This window comes from Schistocerca gregaria, chromosome 4, assembly GCF_023897955.1.
Source record: "Schistocerca gregaria isolate iqSchGreg1 chromosome 4, iqSchGreg1.2, whole genome shotgun sequence".
In the NCBI taxonomy this organism is placed as follows: Eukaryota; Metazoa; Arthropoda; class Insecta; order Orthoptera; family Acrididae; genus Schistocerca; species Schistocerca gregaria.
Genome location: NC_064923.1, coordinates 742,662,784 through 742,686,502, shown reverse-complemented (window position 1 = coordinate 742,686,502; position 23,719 = coordinate 742,662,784). Strand labels below are relative to the sequence as shown.

Here is a 23,719-nt window from a genome sequence, read left to right as displayed (position 1 = left end):
CTGACTGCTGTCGCTACCTGGAGCCTAACATCGAGAGACACCGGAGTGGCATTCTCCCGAATTTTGTTAGCTCTGCCCCTCCAACCTCGCCAGCGCTTGGCAAGACGTAGCATCGAAGGCAACTTACCCTTGTTTGGTAATGTTTAAGTATTATTGTTGTTATTGTTCTTCAGAGGCTGGGTGGTGGGATAGAGGTGCCTCTCCCAATATGGTCACGCACTGCATTCTGGGCCCTTCATTGGCTCCTCAAGATGCAGTGTGGTGCCAACCAAGGGCTCTCTTTCTTTCTCTCTCCAATCCCAGACTTCTCTCTATAACCAGAAGTTCTCTGTTGATATTTTTAATTGCCTACTTGTAACGAGTCCCTACACAGAGATTCTTTTGTCTTGTTAAGGAGTCTGTTTCTTTTCTTATCACGCATAGCTGCCCAACAGTTTGGATTTCTGCATTGGCTCTCCAGCTGTGGTCCTTTATGACCCCTCTGCCACCTCTCAGTGGGTTTAGGGGTAAGAATAGGCCCGCGGTATTTCTGCCTGTCATAAGAGGTGACTAAAAGGAGTCTCAAAAGTTTCGGTCTTATGTGATGGTCCCCTCTCGGGTTTGACCTCCATCTTTCCAAATTCTTCCCAAGAGCAAGCCAAATGGGGAAGGGCGCCTTATACGGTGCATTGTATCCATCATGCATTGAGAACTTTAGCCAGCTTTCTTGTCGTCGCAGTGCTGTCCCGCTCGTTTTCCATCTCTTGGGCAAGGATATGTTCCTGGGTGGGATTACCCCTATGCACTGTGGAGTGTTGCTTTTTGCAGAGAGACAACCTTTGACATCTTTGCACCTAATATCCAGCACAGTAGCCAGTCTGTTTTGGTGGGGCCACCATGTTCCCTGTTGGTTGTAGCCCCCTGACAACACAGGGATCGCTCTGCTGATGCCTGCACCGTTAACTCCCCACATATACTAAGGAGTAGATGCCTAATCTCCCTGGGGCATCGGGACTCCTAGCAATGGCCATCCTGCCAGGTGGCCCTTGCTGAGGTTGCGTGGCGCCTGTGGGGTGGGCCCTTGGTCAGAGTAGGTGGCATCAGGGCGGATGACCCGCAATGAAGCATGGTACATTATCTCTCACTGGTGGCTAGCTGCCAGCAGTCTCTAAGCGTTCTTGGACTCAATTTAAAGCTCAGAAATATGATCCCAAGACGTTCCCCTCCCTGGCCACACTGTGGGAGGAGCCTCAGGAGTCTCAGAATAGCAGTGACAGTTATTCACCCTGGTTCCTGGTTTGTGCGAGAGGTGATGGGGAGTCTTTCATGCCCACAAAGCCTCAGTTCTTCATAGAGCACTTAGAGGACATGTTGGATATTCGGGAATCCAGCCGGATGTTCGCGTCGTTCTCGCACGATATTTCAACAGCGTACCTCGCTGTCTTCTTCAGGTGCTACCTGAGTCTCAGGTAGCACCTGAAGAAGACAGCGAGGTACGCTGTTGAAATATCGTGCGAGAACGACGCGAACATCCGGCTGGATTCCCGAATATCCAAGATGTCAACAGATCGCCGGGAAAGCATGAAGAATTACATCACTTAGAGGACATGTTTGGGGAAGTGGAGGGCTTTTCCAAAATACGCTTTGGGTCAGTGGCATCCTTTGCCGAGTCACGAAGGTTATTTGCTTGTGACAAGTTGGGGGATGTTAATGTTACCATCACACCACATAAGAGTTTAAATATGGCCCAGGATATTATTTTCCATAGGGACCTACTTCTGCAGTCTGATGATGAGATACACACCAACTTAGAGTGTCGAGGTGTTCATTTCGTCTGGCACGTTCATCGGGATCCCAAGGAATTATCAGGTTGCTGCCAGTGCCTTCATCTTGACCTTCAACGGTGATACATTACCAGATAAGGTCAAGGTGATGGTCTACCAATGTGATTCCCAGCCCTATATCCCTCCTCTGATGTGGTGCTTTAAGTGCTGGAAGTTCATCCATATGTCTTCCTGCTGTACTTCCAGCCTCACATGTAGACATTGTGGATGCCCATCACATCCCAATACTCCATGTGCCCCACCTCCCATCTGTGTCAACTGCAGAGAGCATCATTCACCTTGCTCCCCAGACTGCAGGATCTTACAGAAAGAATGGAAAATCATAGAATATAAGACTCTGGACCAACTGACCTATACTGAGGCTAAGAGGAAATATGAACGACTGCATCCTGTGCAAATGACTTCCTCATATGCCACTGCAACGACAACTAGGTAAGCCCTATCTGTTCCGCAACTTCTGCTGTGATCGCCGAACTGTACACCATATGCCCCCTTGCCTGTAAGGGGCACTATCCTCCCTGTTGCTCCTGGGCCATCTACCTCGGGAGCAACACCCCCCACCCCCCACCCCCACCCATCAGGGACGTCTGTCACCACTCCTAAGCTGGAGAAGCGTCCAAATTCTTCAGCTTCTCTCGCTTGCAAGGGGTCCCTTGGGTCCCTCCTCCCTTCCCAGGTATCCACAAGCGGAAAGGCTGACGCCAGACAGTGGCATAACTGCCCACAACCAGATGGTCGTAAGGCTTTGTGATACTCCTCCATCCCAGAGACTGAATTGGTGAGGCCCTCCCAGCCAGTGAAACCCAAGGAGCAGCATGGGAAACCCAAGAAGAAGACCTCTAAGACCAAGGAACTTGCAGTGGCACCCACCCCACTGCAACCTTCAAGCTCTGCATCTGAGGATGAGATGGAGATTCTGGCGTCTGCTGTGGACCTGTATCTCGCCGGTCCCTCAGACATAATGAATAGCAGTTGCACAGGTACTCAATCAGTGGCGGCAGGTGACCAGGAGGCGTAATGTGCCTTCCTAGTACCCTTCACACCTTTCTCAGCCATGGATAATGTCATCCTTCAGTGGAACTGCAGAGGTTTTTTCCACCATCTTGCTGAGCTCCGACAACTTCTCAGCCTTCACCCTTTCCTCTGCATCACTCTTCCAGCGATGTGAACCCCCGCCCTCCATGGCTATCGGGGTTATTATAGGAACCGGGCAGCTTACGAAAGGGTCTCGGATGGCATCTGCATCTACATCCTTCACTCCATTCACAGCGACTCTGTCCCTCTCCAAACAACTTTAGAAGCTGTTGCTGTTCAAGTGTGGACACCTCAGGCTCTTACTGTCTGCAGTCTGTATCTTTCACCTGATGGTAATGTCCCGCAGCGTGTCCTAGCTGCGCTGATAGCCCAATTGCCACTACATTTTCTGTTACTGTGTGACTTCTACGCCCATAACCCTCTGTGGGGTGTATCAGTGGCAACAGACCGAGGCACCACTGTTGAGCATGTATTGACACAGCTTGACCTTTCCCTCTTAAATGATGGTGCCTTAACACATTTCAGTGTGCCACATGGCACGTACTGCGCCATTGACCTTTCGATCTGCAGCCCTAGCCTCTCACCATCTGTCCAATGGAGTGTGCACAACGACTTGTGTGGTAGTGACCACTTTCTGATCTTTCTGTCACTGCCACAGAATCCCTCTTCTGGGTGCACCTGCCTATGGGCTATGAATAAGTGTGACTGGGACTTGTTCTCCTCCATTGCCACTATTGAGCCTCTATCCAATGACGCCATTGATACGGTGGTTCACTCAGTCACCACCGGCATCATTACTGCAGCAGAATTTGCCATTCCCTGATCTTCTGGGTCCCCTCAGTGGAGGATTGTGCCTTGATGGTCACCCGTGATCACTGAGGCGACTAAAGATCGCAGGCGGGTGCTCCAGCAGCACAAGTGGCGTCCCTCATTAGAACACCTCATCACCTTTAAACGGCTCTGTGCACGGGCCCACTGCATCATTCACCAACACAAGCAGGAGTGCTGGGAACAGTATGTCTCCACCATTGCCCTCCATACCTCTCCATCGCAGTTTTGGGCCAAGATTAGGTGCCTCTATGGCTGTCTAACCCCATTCAGTGTCCCTGCACTTTCACTGAATGGAGCAGTTTGTACTGACCCCGACACAATTGCCAACCACTTAGCAGAGCATTTTGCTCAGAGTTCTGCTTCTGCGAATTACCCACAGGCCTTCCGCTCCATTAAAGAGCAGATGGAACATTGGAGCCTTTCATTTCACACCATGAATCCTACAATGTTCTGTTCAGTGAGTGGGAATTCCAGAGTGCCCTAGCCACTTGCCCTGATACGGATCCCAGGCCAGATCACATCTACTGTCAGATGCTCAAACACCTCTCACTGAACTGCCAGCGACGCCTCCTAGATCTTTACAAGCGTATCTGAGTCAAGGGTGAGTTCCCACTGCAATGGCAGGAAAGCATTGGAGGTGGACAGCTACCGCCCATTAGTCTCACCAATGTTGTTTGCAAGTTGCTTGAACGCATGGTGAGCCGGCGGTTGAGTTGGGTACTTGAGTCTCGGGGCCTTCTGGCTCTGTCTCAGGGTGGGTTCCGTAAGGTCCGCTCTGCTGCTGGTAATCTGGTGCTCCTGGCGTCAGCCATCTGTACAGCCTTTTCCCACCGTCAGCACTCTGTCACTGTCTTTTTTGACAGGCGGAAGGCATATGATAGGACATGGCGACATCACATCCTCTGTGCACTTCATGGTTGGGGTCTTCGAGGTCGGCTGCCAATTTTCACATGAAATTTTCTGTTGCATCGCACCTTCCGCGTGCAAGTTGCGGCCTCCCATAGTTCTCCCCTGACTTCAGGAGAATGGGGTACCACAGGGATCTGTCTTAAGTGTCTGCCTGTTTTTAATTGCAATGAATGGGCTCGCTCGGCAGTGGGAATGTCTGTCTTAGCTTCCTTGTATCCTGACGACTTCTGCCTCTACTATAGCTCCATTGGCATTGCAGCTACTGAACATCAGCTGCAGGGCACTATCCACAAGGCACAGTCTTGGGCTGTAGTGCATGGCTTCCAGTTTTCGGCTGCAAAGACCTGCATTATGCATTTTTGTTGACGACGCACAGTTCACCCTGAGCCACAGCTTTATGTTGATGGTGAACCTCTTGCTGTGGTGGAGACACATTGGTTTTTGGATGTGGTTTTTGATGCCAAGTTTACTTGGCTCCCTCATATTCAGCAGCTTAAACAGATGTGTTGGTGGCACTTTAATGCTCTACATTACTTGAGCCACACCCTCTTACGGTTCTACCAGGCGTTAATTCAGTCCTGTCTGGATTATGGAAGCATAACTTATGGTTCAGCATCCCCTTCTGCATTGCGGGTGCTGGACCCCATCCATCACAGCAGGATCCAACTTGCCACTGGAGCTTTCCAGACCAGCCCTGTGAACAGCATACTCGTAGAGGAAGGTGTCCCTCCACTTCGGCTACGGCGCCAATGTTTACTGGTTGCTTATGCTACACATGTTTATAGCTTGCCTGGGCATCACAATTATCATCTCCTGTTCTCTCAGTCTGTCGTCCATCTCCCAGAATGTTGGCCCCGGTCGGATTGTATGATCACAGTTAGCATCAAAGAGCTTCTCTCCAGGCTTGGGGTTTTCCCTCTTCCACCTCTTTTCCGGGCCCCTCTGTGTACACATCTGTGGTGTGTGCCCCTCCCAAGACTTTGGCTCGAATTGGCATAGGGCCCGAAGGACTCGGTTCCTCCTGAGGCCTGCAGAAACAGAAAAGGCTAAATGGGAGCTGTTGCTTATCATACCCCATGTCATGAGGCCTGGGGAAGGGCCAGTGTGTCTTGGATGAACACACTCTATGAGACAGCACTCATCAGGTATATGTCATATTGCAAATGACCATCACTTGGGTGCAGGCAGAATTTGATCTCATTGCTGAAGACCACAGCACACCTTTCCATCTTCCAAGTGATCCTCTGAAGGCACCAGTTGAGCCTGGTTCATTGATGCTGCGGCATGAGTGAAAAATGGGCTACACGCATACATGCCCATAGTTCCACTGCTAATAACTGGCTCGCAACAGTTTATTTTGACATGTGTGGGCTCACAAACCCTCTTATCTATGCTTTGGTAGCTATATGATCCGCCACTGCTGCCTTTGCAATACAATGATTCTGATTTGTGTCAGCACTGTGTCTACATCCACATGTGTGGGTGTAAGAATTTTCATGTGACACAACTGACGCAGGACATCCAACGTGTGTGGCAATTCTCCAAAAGGACCGCCCCACCATTCTGAAGGTAACTAATGGAGCCCTTTCAAACTTTCTCAGTTGGCTGTAGGGAGCACAAGTGCATCTCAGTGCCTGTCTGCCTGTTTGCTTCACACACTAGTCCCACATTGTGCTATGGTAGCTGTACAGCTGTGAACATTCCCAATTAATGGATAGATACAAATGGTGCTCTGGTATGTATGTTGTTACGCTATCTTTTGGTGAATGATGGTGAAACCAGTATCAACACATCTACTATCCCCTAGCTGTTATATGCTGTCATTGGATCAAAAGCAATGTCTTCTTTCCAGGTGTACTACTTTTTTTTTCTTTTTCTGGCTATGTAGTTGTGGGAGGAAATGAACACATTTTAGATGTTATACATGCATTTTATTAGGAATAATGAAAACACAGTAGAAACTAATGTGACATTCATTGTGGGGTTCAAAATGTTGATAAAACATTGAAAGAATTTATTTTCCAACTTGTTTTAATCTGATTTGAAAGTTGTAACAGATCAATCATATTGTAGAGAAGAATAGTAGTCTTGAGCTTTAAGGGAGCAAAAGTATTGAAAACTTTAATTATAATAGAGCCAAATAGTTACAACATCCTATACCTGATTAGTTATATGGATGTCATCTTGTGCCTGATAGATGAATCAAGGAATAAAATTGATCAGTTACACACAGACATAAATTCTGTTCATGATAGTATACATTTTGCAGTGCAGAAAGGTAGATGGTTAAATTTCTTGAACATCATCATAAATATTCAAAACAACCAATCCAGTGGTGGCATATACCACCTGGAGGATAGTACATATATGCCAAAAACTTAACAGCAACAGACACAGCTGTAAATGAGACATCACAACACCATAGTTCTCAGAACCAGGCAACACTTCGATGCATGCTCCACAGACTAAACACAGTACCATTAGATACAGATAATTACAAAAAGAAATGAATACCATAATACAAATAGCCACAAACAATGGATAAAGAGAGAACTTTTAACAAATCTGAAGAAGAAAATCAAAAAACAGAAAAGAACAAACACCCAGATGTCACCAACACAAGGACAAAATCGCACACATAAAACACACAAAATACAAGGACAGGAACAACACAAAGTGTGATAGAAACAGAAAGTGTAAGATGATGCAAATGCAAATGCACACTCAGAATATCCAATATTTTCAAAAAACAAGGCATGAAAATAGCCCCCCTCCTCCCACACACAGAGAATATCCAAAATTTCAAAAAACAATGCATAAAAATAGCCCACCAAACTAACAACTCAATTCAAAAATACTCAAAAACATTGGGAAAAACTGATTATATCATAAATCGGGAATATGCCAAACAAAATGCAATACAAGTGATGAAAGATACATAGGTCAAACGAAGATGACATTTGTCACCAGATACAAATAACATATAAGAGTGTGGAAGTAAAGGACAAATCATTCAACTTTGCAGAACATAGCAACATAATATTACCACCAGGGACACAGACATGGAAATCATAAGGCTAAACAATAACAAAAACACCTCCTTACCTTACAAGAAAATTACCTCATTCAAAAAACCATAACAGAAAAGAAACAACTCATAAATGATCAGACCAACTTGGCAAAAACGCTATTTAAACTGACAGACCACTTAATATAACATTAAATACACACATAATCACAGGCTCCATTTACCACTATCATCTCCTACCAGACTCTGTCCTATAATCACCATCTAGGCCCATGCCCACTTCCCATCTCCTCTCACATCTCTACCTAACATGCAAGACAATTTCACTAATTTACACACACATACAAAATATAAACACACACACATACATACACACACACACACACACACACACACACACACACACACACACACACACACACAGTAGTAGTTTCACAGTTTGGCGACATTTACAACATGAACAAAAATGAAAGAAGAGACATAAATAATGATACTCTGCAGAGTGAAAAACACACACAACTTCAGCCCAGTTTACAAAAAGGGGGGGTGTAAATAATGCAGCATAATAAATACTGCAGAATGGCAAAAACTGCTAAGTGTTTGTCATTTGAAGCTCTTCAATGTTAACTGCTGCTAGCAAGGAGGGAAGAAGCAGAATATTGTAATGATTCATGTTGTATGTTAGTTAAGTTTCTTCTGCCTGGTCCACTGATGCATGAATGGGAAATTTTCATGGTTCACAAAATTTATTCACATTAATTGACATCTAAACTGCACACTGGTCAAGAAAATAAAAACACGGACAGACTTCACTGATCTCTTTGACTTCCAAAAGTAATTTCAAACTGACTCACAAAACAATAACTAACTCGCAGACTCACTGCACTGCTCTATATAGAATTTTAACAATAACTTCCAAAATAAAGCATTATTAATTTTGTACAATTTTGATGTTACAATTAAAATTTATAAAAAGTAAAGAAACTGATGTTACAGCCAAATAAGGTATAAAATACAATATTGAATGACAATCTTTTAGAGTAATAACTTTAGTTTTCCATAAGAAAATCATTCTGAACTTTAATTACCATTATGTCTCTTATATTGATTAATTACAGTTTGGATTTGCTACTGACATGTAAATGTAGTACAGAGCTCATGCTTTATCCAATTAAATACATAGAATGTACAAATAAGGCTTCAAATTCTGTAAATTAAAAAACTGTGAGATGTACACAATTGGAGAGTTAATTATAAATGTAATTACAAAGAATATTAATTACAGAGGAAGACATAAACATAAATAAAAAATGAAAATACATTGCTTGGTAATAATTTTTAAGCTGTTTCTCAAGATAGTGTGGTCTAAGGTACTGGATTTTTAGATTACAATTTTGTTAATAAGAAGCATTGATTTTTCATGCTAACATCTCTGCAGTCTCTAGTTATTTATTTCTAATGACTTATTGCTTCAATTTCTTGATTAGTTAATTAATTTAGTATATGTACATAATTTTATCAATGACAAAAATCCACCAATAATTACAACAACGCACATCCTTCTAGAACATTCCACGTGCCTTCACAACGAATATGAAGCCTTTTATCAAATAGGACAGAATGGTATATATAGACACACATACAAAGCCTTAAGAAGCACTGAATTGTCTGATAACTATCCAGATGCATATAAAAGAAGGTGGTATCGGACATTTCATATGAGTCCTAGGGGAGGCTTTACCATTATAATATGTAAAGAAACACTATATGTAACTAGCATGCCAACTTTATAAACAGAATGCTGTTATTAACCTGAACAACAAAAAATGTACAAATGTACCAATTTGCAGAATAACCCTGGAAAATGCTTTATAAACAAAGGTGAAACACATCTGGTGTAATTCTCTTCAATTAAATTGCAGTTAGCTCAAGACAGACAATCAATAGTAATTGAACTTTTAATTATCTTTGATCTTTCTGGTATTGTCAAAAAATGCTGAGTAGCCGCTCATGGATAATCTTACTTATGTGAATATGGGTTAAGCTTGTTGATTGCATCTCTTAACCCTCCTTTGTCTTAAATTCTTTAGTATGATTTGTTGAAGTACATAAGTCAATATTTTCATTTGTCAGAGACAAGCTGCCAGCCTCCACATAGCATGGAAAAACAAAGGCAAGGATAATCTACTGCTAGTCACCAAAGGCCACTAATAGCAACACTACTAACAAAAACATAGTTCTTAAACAAGCTGTGGTGTGCATACTGTAAGACCATCGGTACACACACCATCAGATTGCCGCTCTAACGAAGTAGGCGAGTGTCAGCAATACGTCTTGTGGTCTTATCGTGGCATGTTTATCTTCTGCCATTAGGTCAGACGATAGAAATGCCACTTGCACGCTTAGAGTAGCAGAGTGACTGTGACCAACTGTAAACAGAATTTGATTAATTTTCACACACATTTATTAAAATAATAAAGCATAGACATTATGTAACTTGATTCTGGATGCTGTTTACAATTAACAATCTAAAGTTCCTTTAGTCTTGGTACGTTAATCTTATTCTCACATATCTCTGATACTTGACAAAGTGTCTATAAATTTATCTTCATGGCTGTATACAGGAATATGATAATCTTCTTAGGTGCAGACCGAAACTTGACTATAGACTGGAACAGACTAATGCAGACTGGTACAAACTAATGCAGACAAATGCAGACTGGTACAGACTGGTGCAGACAAAAGCAGACTGACTAATTGGAGGTCTGTACACTCGTTATAATACCTTACGCATTCAGGTATCACTGCGTGAGTGTGATCCACGAGGAGAAAAGGTTCTACATTAGCAGCAATCTCATTGGCTGTGTTACATATTAATACGCGGATTGGCGGAAGCAGAATTTGGTCTGTCTCTAAGGCAGTGCCATCTCGTAGTGCGGAGATGGACGAGTGCTGTGCCTGTGCTGTTGTGCTTAGCGGGGCGCACTCTAGTGGGAAAGTTGTGTATGCACTGACTACGCAGAACTATGTACACAACACAAACTGTGCATACAGTTTAAGATTAGGACAAAACTGTTTAGCTATGTGCTGGTTGGCTAACAGAAAATACAAACAAATCCACTGTTAATACAATACAGTGTGGCTTTTATGGATGGTATCCTCTATTCCCCCTGTAGGCACTACACTTGCATCCATCTTTTGCTGCACATATACACTGGAACAGTTAGTATCTCTGTGATTAACCTCTTTCTCCCCTAAAATATTCTAAGCTTTATGAGTGAAGCATGAACTAAATTTGACAAAAAAAACTGACTTACTTTCTTTTTCCTCTGTGTTTCTCAATTCCTATCTGGTTCTTCCGGAACCTTACACATCATATACCTCCTGACATATATCATATATAAAATTTTGCAACAAATATGTTGCACTGAAAGTATTTGTCTGTTGTATGCATAAGAGCATCTGATAAAAACATGTTTTAAAAAATACAACTTCTTTTTATTAAACAAAATGTAAATTTACATACATATTCACATATACTTGACAATGAAGACAGTACTTTTATTACAATAACATGTTATTCAAACTACATTTAGTTAAATGTCTATACTGTTGATGGAAAATAACGGTGATAAGAAAACATTCACTACACAGTAAAGGCATATCATTCTCAATAAATCAAATAACATATAAATGCAGTCAGTATTGTATTCAAACAGTGGACGTCAGGGTTGAAATAACAACAATAGATAGATAGATTCCAACTCACCACACAGAGCACGCACTGAGTTGAAGACATGCTACTAAGACTACTAAGATTTGGTTGTCTTTTTATTGTGCCTGTCTGGGACTCATCAGTTTCCCTGAGTGGTGAGAAGAAATCTGTTATTTTCATAAAACTGCTATTGTATTCAGATAGCTCAATTCTTTGTTTTTCAGATAACTGTTCAACACACATTGGCAGGATTAAATTTTACCTGAATTTTTATGCAGATATATTATTTGAGGAAAGAAGTGTGATCAAAATGTAATGGAAATTTTTTAAATTTCTCACACTTTATAATCTCATTTTCAATTTCTTTTTCTTGTTGGCACACATGTGCCAGATGTATGTTTGCATTTTGAGCTGTTTTGAATCTTTAGCTTATTGTTGACAGCCAAAAAGGGGATACATGTTTTTGAGTGCTTGGCAAATCATTGCCTTCGAAAAAGGTAGATCAAAGAATCTGCATTAAATTTTGCTGAAAAATGGAATGAACTGCAGCACCACTTTTGAAATATTGACTGTGGTTTTTGGTAAACATACTATGAGTAAGACAAGAAGTAAAGAGTTGTATACATGTTTCAGAAAGGGTTGAGAAGATGTTGGAGATTATGACTGCCCTGGATGTCCTAGCTCTTCAGTTACTGATGACAATGTGGAAGAAGTAAAGAAAATGGTTGTGGGTAATTGCCGAAACACAATCAGAGAGGTTGCTGATCATTTAGTCATAGCTTTTCTGTCATTCAGAGCAATTTTTTGTAGGTCTGGGCATGAAACATGTAGCACCAAAGTTTGTTCTAAAAGTGTTGAATTTCGATCAAAAATGACCCTGTGTAGTCATTGCTCAGGAATTGCTGAATGAAGCCAACAATGATCCAGAGCTTCTAAAGACAGTTATAACAGGTAATGAAACATGAGTATATGGATATTACATTGAAACCATGCCGCAATTGTCCCAAATGAAATAGCCTGAAGAGCTAAGACACAAAAAAATTTGGCGCATCTGACCATGTGAGAAGATTCTTCTCACTGTTGTCTTCAATTACAATGGAATAGTACACCATGAGTTCTTGCCTTATGGTCATGAGGTCAATATGGAGTACTATCTAGAAGCTATGTGTCATTTGTGTGAAGCAGTCTGAAGAAAATAAACAGAATGAAGCCAAAGCCACTTGTGGAAATAGTATCACAATAATGCTCCCGCTACATGTCAATTCCTGTTTATGATTTTTTGCCAGGAAACCTTTATGCTGCATCGGCCACCATATTCACCACACAAGGCCCCCTCGGACTTCAAGCCCCTGTGACTTCTTTCTATTTCTAAGGCTGTAGAGCAACATGAAAGGACATCATTTTGCCACCACTGATGAGATAAAAGCAGAATTGGTGAAGGAGCTGAGCACCATAACAAACACTGAGTTCCAGAAGTGATTCAAAGGTCAGAAAGAGCAGTGATATAAGTGTATTATATCTGAGGGGGTTACTTTGAAAGGAAAAAAGTTTATATTGATGAATAAGCAAAGTCTTTAAGAAAAACCAAATTTCCTTTAACTCTTTGATCACAGCTCATATTAGTTAACATGAATTTTCAATAATAACAGTTTCCCTTACTGGTGCCTACAAAATAAATCACCCATTTAAGGCTGAGCAAGGCTGTTGAATGTAGTTGAGGCAGAAACCTCTGTTCCCAATGTCATTTGGAGCTTCAGAGCTGTCAGTATGAAAAGCCAGCCGGAATGGTCTTGTCCTACCTACAAGTGATACATAAATTTTGATTATTAAAAGCAATGCTGGCAGAAATTGGTAAATCATAGCAAAATAAAACAAAACAAGAACACACTTAAAATTATCATTTTGTGTGAAAGATGTCATAGATAAATAACAGATTGTTTTAGTTATCTGTAAAAGATGATAATGTTATCAAACTGAGTACTGAGTAAAATATATTAAAAACAAAGATTCCAAGACTTACCAAGCGGGAAAGCGCCGGCAGACAGGCACATGAACAAAACACACACACAGAATTACTAGCTTTCGCAACCGATGGTTGCTTCTTCAGGAAGGAGAGGGAAAGACGAAAGGATGTGGGTTTTAAGGGAGAGGGTAAGGAGTCATTCCAATCCCGGGAGCGGGACACAAGCAGACAGGTGACTGATCCATCCTATAATAGGTGTCCAAAGAGCTCCCACCCATCTCAACACACTTGTCAATGCGTTGAAGGGTGTGTTGTGTTGCACATCGAATATCATCCTGGCAGGCTTTAATGCAGGCAACAGCATCAGTAATGTGAGTGACAAGTTCGTCACATGTATCCACCTCTGCAGCATTCACTTTCCACTTACCGAGCCTCAAAAATAGAAGTCAAATGGGGTTAGGTCAGGTGATCTGGCAGGCCAAGTAACGGATCCCTCATAGCCAATGTACCATTGAGGGAATGTGTTATTCGGATACTGGGATACTTGTCTAGTATCGTGAATCGGTGAGCCATCATGTTGCAGATATAACTGATGTCGTTGCTATGATGTAATGTCTTCCAAAAGTGCTGATAGGTCTTCTATCATGAAATGTGCATATGCTGCAATTGTCATGTGATTTGGTAGGAACACAGGCTGTATCATCAGGGCATCAATCGTACCGCAACAGATGTTCACTGAGAACCCTTTTCATGCATGGAAATGAGAAAAAAATCACACAGAGCCAGGTCAGGTGACTAAAGTGTGTGGGGTAGCAGAACCATGTCAGTTTTAAGCAGAAACTGTCTTAACAAAGTTGGCTGTGCATGCAGGTGCTTTGTGGTGTGGAAGAACCAGATTCCTGTTTGCCACAAAATGGGTCTATTTTTATTAACACTGTAGTGCAATCCTCTTAAAACTTACAAACAAAAGGTTTGTTTGATGGTCTGACCTGGGGAAAAAACTCTGAATGAACTATGCTTTTGGCATCAAAAAAAGCAAATCAGCATTTTTTATGGTGTTTGATTTTACTTGATGACATTCTCTTTGATGGGGTGATGATGATGATGTCTTCCATTGACTTGACTGTTGCTTTGTTTCTAAGTCATAATGTAATGGCCTTCAGAAAATCTGGATCAGTTTCAAGCTGTTGTTTCAAAACATGACATGTTTCAACTTGATGTTCCTTTTGATTGCCAGACAGAACCTGTGGAGCAAACTTGACAGCAACCCTTCTCATTCCCAAATCTTCTGTTAAAATTTGCTGAGCTGATCTCCGAGATAACCCACTAATCTCTGACAGTTGAGCAATTGTCTGTTGACAGTTGTGAGCACAAGCTCTCAAATTTGTGTCAATATTTTTGTAGATTCAGGCAGTTGGTGGATGTCCAGAATGAGGTATGACAACATTACAATCAGCATGTGGCCATTTTTTAAATTGAGTGAACCACTTGTACACTCGAGTTTTTCCCATAGCATCATTTTGGTAAGCAGGTTTCAACATTAATACAGTTCCAGTAGCATTTTTACAGAGTAGAAAACAAAATTTCACAGCTGTGCATTGTTCACTTAAACTTACCATCATAAAAAATGAAACAAGAACAAAATAGTGCTATCAGAATAGTCACTACAGATAAACAGAACAAGTCTGGTTGACAACACAGGTGGTACTGAACTGGTAATGAGTTGTGCAATAGATACCTAGTGGCAGAAATCCATATTGAACAAACTCCATTCCAGGATTTTTTTAACCCTCTCATAGTCTTCAACCCATTCCAGTTCCATAATGATCAAAAATCAGACACAAGTTCATAGCACTCTTTCAGTTTATTTTCAAATGTTGAATTACCCCACAAATTATGCAATATTCCTCCTGAATCAGCCTGTACGCAGGCAGTGGCAGTGAGAGGGACATGTTGAGTATGAAAGCTTCATTACACAGAGAGAGACTGGGTAAAAGGATTTAGAACATTCTGTGTTAAAAGAAAGTGAATACGTTCACAGGCCAAAATTTTGGTGTGGAAGGTGGAATGTGGATTGAGGCAACTGGTCCCCACTTTCCTCCCAGAGTCTTTTAAAGAGAAGCATATTCACCTTCTTTGTGCTCTGACAGGAGCATTTTTCAGCTGGTTGCGATCTCTGAACATAAAAAGTGTGAGGGATGAAGGATTCTACATGACTATAAACGACTTCCTGATATGGCACTCAAACAGACTGATACTGAACAGTTTCATTTTGAGAGCCCATCATGGCACTGCTGCAGCTTTTTCATTGGTTATATATTCAAACAAACAGTTTTGTATATGAGGTAAATAAAATAGAAAGAAACTTCCACATGGGAAAAATATATTAAAAACAAAGATTCCAAGACTTACAAAGCGGGAAAGCGCCAGTAGACAGGCACACTAAAATAACACACAAACACACACACACAAAATTTCGAGCTTTCGCAACCGGCGGCTGCTTCGTCAGGAAAGAGGGAAGGAAAAGGAAAGATGAAAGGATGTGGGTTTTAAGGGAGAAGGTAAGAAGTCATTCTAATCCCGGGAGCAGAAAGACTTACCTTAGGGGGAAAAAAGGATAGGTATATACTCGCACGCACGCACGCACGCACACACACACACACACACACACACACACACACACACACACACATATCCATCCATACATACACAGACACAAGCAGACATATTTAAAGGCAAAGAGTTTGGGGAGAGATGTCAGTCGAGGCATGTTCAATAGGGTTCATGTCTGGAGAATATGCTGGCCACTCTAGTCGAGCAATGTTGTTATCCTGCAGGGAGTCATTCACAAGATGTGTACAATGAGGGCACGAATTGTCATCCATGAAGATGAATGCCTTGCCAATGTGCTGCCGATACGGTTGCACTATCAGTCCTAGGATGGCGTTCACATATTCCACACCTTCCATGACCACAAGCAGCGTACGTCGGAACCAAATAATGCTACCCCAAAACAGCAGGGAACCCCCACATTGCCGCAGTGCTGGACAGTGTCTCTAAGGCGTTCAGCCAGACTGGATTGCCTCCAAACATGCCTCTGGTGATTGTCTGGTTGAATGCATATGCAACACTCATTGGTGAAGAGAATGTGATGCCAATCCTGAGCGGTCCACTTGGCATGTTGTTGGGCCCATCGGTACCACGCTGCATGGTGTCATGGTTGCAAAGATGGACCTCGTCATGGATGTTGGGAATGAAGCTGCACATCATGCAGCCTATTGAGCACAGTTTGATTCATAATATGAGGTCGCGTGGGTGCATGAAAAGCATTATTCATGGTGTTGCTGTCAGGGTTACTCCGAACCATAAACCATAGGTAGCTGTTACCCACTGAAGTAGCAGCCCTTGGGCAGCCTGAGCAAGGCATGTCATCAATGGTTCCTGTCTCTCTGTATCTCCTCCATGTCCAAACAACATTGCTTTTGTTCACTCAAAGATGCCTGGACACTTCCCTTGTTGAGAGCCATTTCTGGCACAAAGTAACAATGGAGATGCAACCAAAATGTGGTATCGAGCATCTAGGTATGGTTGAACTGCAGACAATGCGAACCATGTACCTTCTTCCACTTGGAATGACTGGAATTGATTGGCTGTCAGAGACCCCCCTCCCCCCAATCTAACTGTCTAATAGGTGCCGCTCATGCACGGTTGTTTACATCTTTACATCTTTGTGCAGGCTTGGAGACATCTCTGAATAGTCAAAGGGAATATTATAGCATCAGTTGCTCTGGATAAATCCTTTATTCATGCAAATCCCTCTCCTCAGTACTCACTAGTGGCTGAACACCTGAATCAATTCACTTTCTCCTTCTCATTCCACCCTCCTAACCTGTCCTTCCTTCTGCTGATACTTTTTTGCTCACCCCTTGTGATCTATTGCAACTTTTTCTTATTCTGTTCTTATTGTACTTTTTTCTCTGTGTTGCTCCTAGCAGTCCCCTACTCTGCTATCTGCATTCTTGCCTAGGTGCCTTTTACCTCCTCTATGCACATCTACAAACTCTGCAGTGCCACGAACTTTCCTAAACCAATCCTATCCCTTTTAGTATCCACATTCATTCTATTTCTCCACCGCCCACCCCAGCCAATGCCACTACATGTGTGTGTGTGCGTGTGTGTGCATGTGTGTTATCTAAAAGTTAAGCAATTTACCACTATTTCTAGGTGCCTGTTCACTTCTTAGTGTCTCATCTGTTTGGTGAGTACAAATCTATCTTCATATATCTTATGACAATATTATGAAGAGGACAGATTGCTACTAACCATATAGAGGAGGTGTACTTTTTTCATTCTCTGAAAATTACATTGAGCATTTAGTTCCAGACCCCACTCGAATTGAAACAGTTGTGAAAACACACTTAAACTCTTAGCAAGAGATAATCCTGAGCTAATAATGAGCATCAAAATGGATACAGGGATTAGTAAACACAGGGTTGTCATAGTGTGACTAGATATTGTAGCTCCCAAATCCTCCAAAAATAAATGAAAAACATACATATTCAGACAAAGCAGATAAAAATTCACTTGACACATTCTTGAGTGAAATTTCCAGTCCTTCCAAATAAGCAATGTGCCAGTAAGTGTAAACCAGATGTTGTTTGGATTTGAAAAATAATATCAGCAGCAGTTGTGAGATTTATACCAAATAAACCAACAAATGGTGGAGCTGATCCCCCTTGGTTCACAAAACAGGTCAAAACACTGTTGCAGAATGGACTTCAATGTGAGATGCTTATAATAGTTACCACAATGAAACTTTGTCTCAAAACCTAGCAGAAAACCCAAAGAGATTCTGGTTGTTTGTTTATTTTATTTATTTATTTATTTATTATTTGTCCTGTAGATCAAATCAGTACAATGGCTTGTACAACTGATATGGGATAAGTCAGTACAAATATACAGTTTACAGGAGTCTAAAACAGTAAACAAGAACACAGAAGAAAGATTATTTTACATTACCTACAAAATTATGTTACTTAAAGTTACAGCTTTACAGAGCATTGTTACATGATGTGACAAAATTGACTTAACAACATTCAGCTTTGATACATTATCATGCACTAAGACAATTTTGATTCCAAATATTCCTGGATGGTATAAAAGCAGTCTTTTATTAAAAGAGACTTCACTGTCTGTTTGAATTTACTTACTTCTTGGATTTCTTCTATAAAAGTTGGAAGATGATTATATAATTTTAATCCCATACACTTGACACCATCACTGTACAGTTTTGTTGAGTGGGTAAGTATTCTTAGAGAGGTTTTTGATCTTGTGTCATAATCGTGGTAATCCATATTTTTGCTAATTTTGTTGATACTTTTTTTGGTAAAGAATAATAATTCTAGTATGTATTGGCATGGGAGGGGCAAAATATTTAGTTTCTTAGATAATGGTTTACAAGTGTCTCTTTGTTTCTTGAACATAATTGTTCTGACTATCTTCTTCTGCAGTTTGAATATCTTAATTTATTCAGAATTGTAAAGTATGCTAGTGGCAAGACGCAACCAATGCCTTCTCTGTGCAATAGCAATGGAAATACTATCGATGATAGTGCTGCTAAAGCAGAGTTTCTAAACACAGCCTTCTGAAATTGTTTCACCAAAGAAGACAAAGTGAATATTCCAGAGTTCAAACGAAGAACAGCTCCCAACATGAGTGACTCAGAAGTAAATATCCTCAAAGCACTGAAGCAACTTAAATCACATAACAAAACCAACTCTTCCAGTCCAGACTGTATACCAATTAGGTTCTTTCAGATCAGGCTGATGCAACAGCTCCATATTTAACAATCATATTATACAGCTGCTCACACTAAGAAAGACCTGTATGCATCTTTTGGAAAGTTGCTCAGATCACACCAATGTTCAAGAAAGGCATTAGGAGCATCCCACTAAATTACAGGACCATATCATAAGCTGATATGCAGCATGATTTGGGAAAATATATTGTTTTCAAGCATTATGAATAGCCTTGAAGAGAACAGTCTACAGACACACTGTTAACACATATTTAGAAAACATTATTCTTGTGAAGCACAACTAGGCCTTTACTCATATGAAGTGTTGAGTCCTATTGAAGAGGGATTTCAAATTGATTCCATGCTTCTAGATTTCCAGAATTCTTTTGAAACTGTACCTCACAAGCGACATGTTATCAAATTGTGTGCTTATGGAATATTGTCTCTGTTGTGTGACTGGATTCATGATTTCCTGTCAGGGAGATCACAGTTCATAGTAATTGACAGGAAGTCATCAAGTAAAACAGAAGTGATTTCTGGCATTCCCCAAGGTAGTGTTATAGGCCCTCTGCTGTTCCTTATCTATATAAATGATTTGGGAGACAATCTTAGCAGCCATCTTAGGTTGTTTGCAGATGATTGTTGTTTATTGGCTAGTAATGTCATCAGAAGATCAGAACAAAATTTAGAATAGATATCTGTCTGGTGTGAAAATTGGCAATTGACCCTAAATAATGAAAAGTGTGAAATCATCCACATGAGAGCTAAAATTTATCTGTTAAACTTTGGTTACATGATGAATCAGTCAAATTTAAAGGCCCTAAATTCAACTAAATACCTAGGAATTACAATTACAAACAACTTAAATTAAAAAGAATGCATAGAAAATGTTGAGGGGAAGGTGAACTGAAGACTGGATCTTATTGGCAAAATGCTTAGAAGATGCAACAGATGTACTAAAGAGACTACCTACACTATGCTTGTCCATCCTCTTTTAGAGTACTGCTGCACATTATGGGATCCTTATCAGACAGGATTAATGGAGTTCATTGAGAAAGTTTGAAGAAGAGCACATTTTGTATCATCAAGAAATAGAAGAGAGATTGTCACTGACATGATACGGGATTCTGGGTGGGCATCATTAAAACAAAGGCATTATTCATTGTGAGAGTATCTTCTCACAAACTTTCAGTGACTGACTTTCTCCTCTGAATGTGAAAATATTTTGTTGATGCTGATCAACATAGGGAAAAATTAATATCATAATAAAATAAGGGAAAACAGAGCTCACACGGAAAGACATACATGTTCGTTTTTCCTGCATGCTGTTCAAGACCGGAATAACAAAGAATTTTTGTGAAGGTGGTTCAATGAACGCTCTGCCAGACACTTAAGTGTAATTTGCAGAGTATCCATGTAGATGGAGATGTGGATGTAGATAATTACATAACTGCATTGATATGCAAATTATATTAAGTTTCTGATAAAATAATTTTGGTTATTGGGTTGCGTCATCATAACTACTGCTGTTTTAGTAGTGGCCCAAGACCCAAAATTATTTTACACAAAATTACACTGGCCATGGAAGCCAAAAAACTTGTAAATTAAGCTTTGATTGACCAGTATCTTCTAATCATTTCCTCCACATGCACACAATTAGAAGAAATGTGTCAACTATAATACCAAATATCCATGATTGTCATGGTGGCACTAAGCAAATTAATAGAGACTGTTGTTCTCACATTTATCAACACCTCCCAACACACTAATATTATTCATAACAGACAACTCTTCTACCTGGTGTTAATCCTCACTTTAACTTAAGTTGTCCCCAACAAATTGTTATCTTTTTCACCATCAGATGCTTAATGTTGAGGATGCTGTTAACTAATCAAACTGATAAAATGAGCAAAATCAAACAATCCAGGTTGAAATATCAACAATTATGAAAAGGACAGATTGCTACTGACCATAAAGATGATTGTTCTATTGCTGTCAGGCACAACAAAAAGATTGTTTCACACTGAACTTCTGCCTAAAGTCGTCTTTGGCCAAAAGCTTCATGTAACAGTCGTTTCCTTGTGCCTGTCTGCAATTCAGCATGTCATTCTTATTGTAAATAGCAGTCTATCCTTTTCATAATTGTTTATAACATCAGCAGGTAGAATCATTCTTGTTACAGGTTGTAAATCTTTGCAAATATTTTGTATGTGTGTGTGTGTATGCGTGTGCACGCATGCACTTGTACATACCATGGATCTTTCATTTTTAATACAGGTATCATCATAGACATCTTACTCAAGCCACTGCTAATTCATAAATCTAAGTTGCCATTTACATATAAAGTAAGTAACATGCACTTATCGTACTACTTTTAAGTCTCAGTCAATACCGTACATTGTTGGTTAATCTTTATTCAACAAATATGAGATTAAAACTTTAGCCATCAGTGTTTATGAACAAGAGAACTCTTGTTACAAAATTAAAGTAGCTGTACCAAAAAATCTTGCTCCGTTGCAACACATTGTTTAAAATAAAATCTTTAGAATAACAAAAAAACTTCTAAAATATCATTGTAATAACTATTTTCATAGATTTTTAGAGTATTCAATAGTACTAAATCGATAACAAGAAATAACAGAGTAATATTTCTTAATATAACTAGATAACAAATCAAATTAACTTACTGTAGACAAAAGCTGTCTGCTGTCCAACTTCTGCACTGAACGTTCCTCCACAAATACGATCAACACATTGAGCTGGATATCTACGTCCAGCATTTACTGCACATGGTATATTAAGCCAGTCCGTTGTACATGCATAAGGCCCTGCACTGGCAACACGCGCTGGTATATTTGCAGTTGGACTTAATGTGTTGTCGGTTAGTGTGAAAGCATGAGTCCTATTGTTTACTGGAAGCAACAAGGAAAATAAATGTAATATGGGATCTTTGTATTATAATTCTTATACTGAGATGATGAAAATCATGGTACAATGATCTACATTCATGTAGACATCACATACATAAGGCATAAAATGGCAGTCCATTGGCAGAGCTGTTATTTGTACTCAGGTGATTCATGTCCAAAGCTTTCCAATGTGATTATGGCCACACAACTGGAATTAACAGACTTTGAACATGGAGATAGATGAATGGGATATTCAATTTCATTAATTATTAGGTAATTCAATATTCTGAGAGCCACTATGTCAAGAGTTATTACATTCAGATTACACTGATACAATAGCTCCCCTACCTAGCTATCATATACAACCGCTCGCTCACCGATAGATCTCTACCTGCAGATTGTAAAATTGCGCAGATCGCACCAGTGTTTAAGGAGGGTAGTAGGAGTAATCCATCGAACTACAATCCTATATCATTGACGTTGGTTTGCAGTAGGGTTTTGGAGCATATACTGTATTCAAACATTATGAATCACCTCAAAGGGAAAGATCTATTGATACGTAATCAGCATGGCTTCAGAAAACATCATTCTTGTGCAGTGCTCTTTATTCGCACAAAGTAATGGCCACTATCGACGGGGATCTCAAGTAGCTTCTGTATTTCTAGATTTCCGGAAGGCTTTTGACACCGTTCCTCACAAGCGACTTCTAATCAAGCTGCGGGCCTATGGGGTATCATCTTAGTTGTGCGATTGGAATCGTGATTTTCTGTCAGGAAGGTTGCAGTTCGTAGTAATAGATAGCAAATCATTGAATAAAACTGAAGTGATATCAGGTGTTCCACAGGGAAGCATCGTGGGACCTCTGTTGTTCCTGATCTATATAAATGATCTGGGTGACAATCTGAGCAGTTCTCTTAGGTTGTTCGCAGATGATGCTATAATTTACCGTCTAGTAAGGTTATCCGAAGACCAGTGTCAGTTGCAAAGTGAGTTAGCAAAGATTGCTGTATGGTGTGGCAGGTGGAAGTTGACGCTATATAATGAAAAGTGTGAGGTGATCCCCATGAGTTCCAAAAGAAATCCGTTGGAATTCGATTACTCGATGAATAGTACAATTCTCAAGGCTGTCGATTCAACTAAGTACCTGGGTGTAAAAATTATGAAGAACTGCAGTTGGAAAGACCACATAGATAATATTGTGGGGAAGGTGAGCCAAAGGTGGCGTTTCATTGGCAGGACACTTAGAAGATGCAACAAGTCCATTAAAGGGACAGCTTACACTACACTCATTCATCCTCTGTTAGAATATTGCAGTGCGTTGTGGGATCCTTACCAGGTGGGATTGACGGAGGACATCGAAAGGGTGCAAAAAAGGGCAGCTTGTTTTGTATTATCACATAATAGGTGAGAGAGTGTGACAGATGTGAGACACAAGTTGGGATGGAAGTCATTAAAGCAAAGACGTTTTTTGCCGCGGCGAGATCTATTTACGAAATTTCAGTCACCAACTTTCTCTTCCGAATGCGAAAATATTTTGTTGAGCCCAACCTACATAGGTAGGAATGATCATCAAAATAAAATAAGATAAATCAGAGCTCGAACAGAAAGGTTTAGGTGTTCGTTTTTCCCGCGCGCTTTTCGGGAGTGGACTGGTAGGGAGATAGTATGATTGTGGTTCGATGAACCCTCTGCCGGCACTGTGAATACTG

At 40.7% G+C, this 23,719-nt stretch overlaps 1 protein-coding gene across 2 annotated transcripts in view; it reads right to left on the bottom strand.

The window, feature by feature from the left end:
* Positions 1–11,102: 11,102 nt before the first annotated feature.
* Positions 11,103–23,719, bottom strand: part of LOC126266689 (uncharacterized) — a 148,772-nt gene continuing 136,155 nt past the window's right edge. Inside the window, exons 9-10 of one of the 2 annotated variants that reach the window (XM_049971120.1) lie at positions 21,789–22,013; positions 11,103–13,140 (exon numbers count right to left, since the gene is read on the bottom strand). In XM_049971120.1, coding sequence (XP_049827077.1) covers positions 13,019–13,140; positions 21,789–22,013 — 347 coding nt within the window. In that variant the 3' untranslated portion in view covers positions 11,103–13,018. The remainder of the gene's footprint in view (positions 13,141–21,788; positions 22,014–23,719) is intronic. The other variant, XM_049971121.1, reaches the window with a different exon arrangement.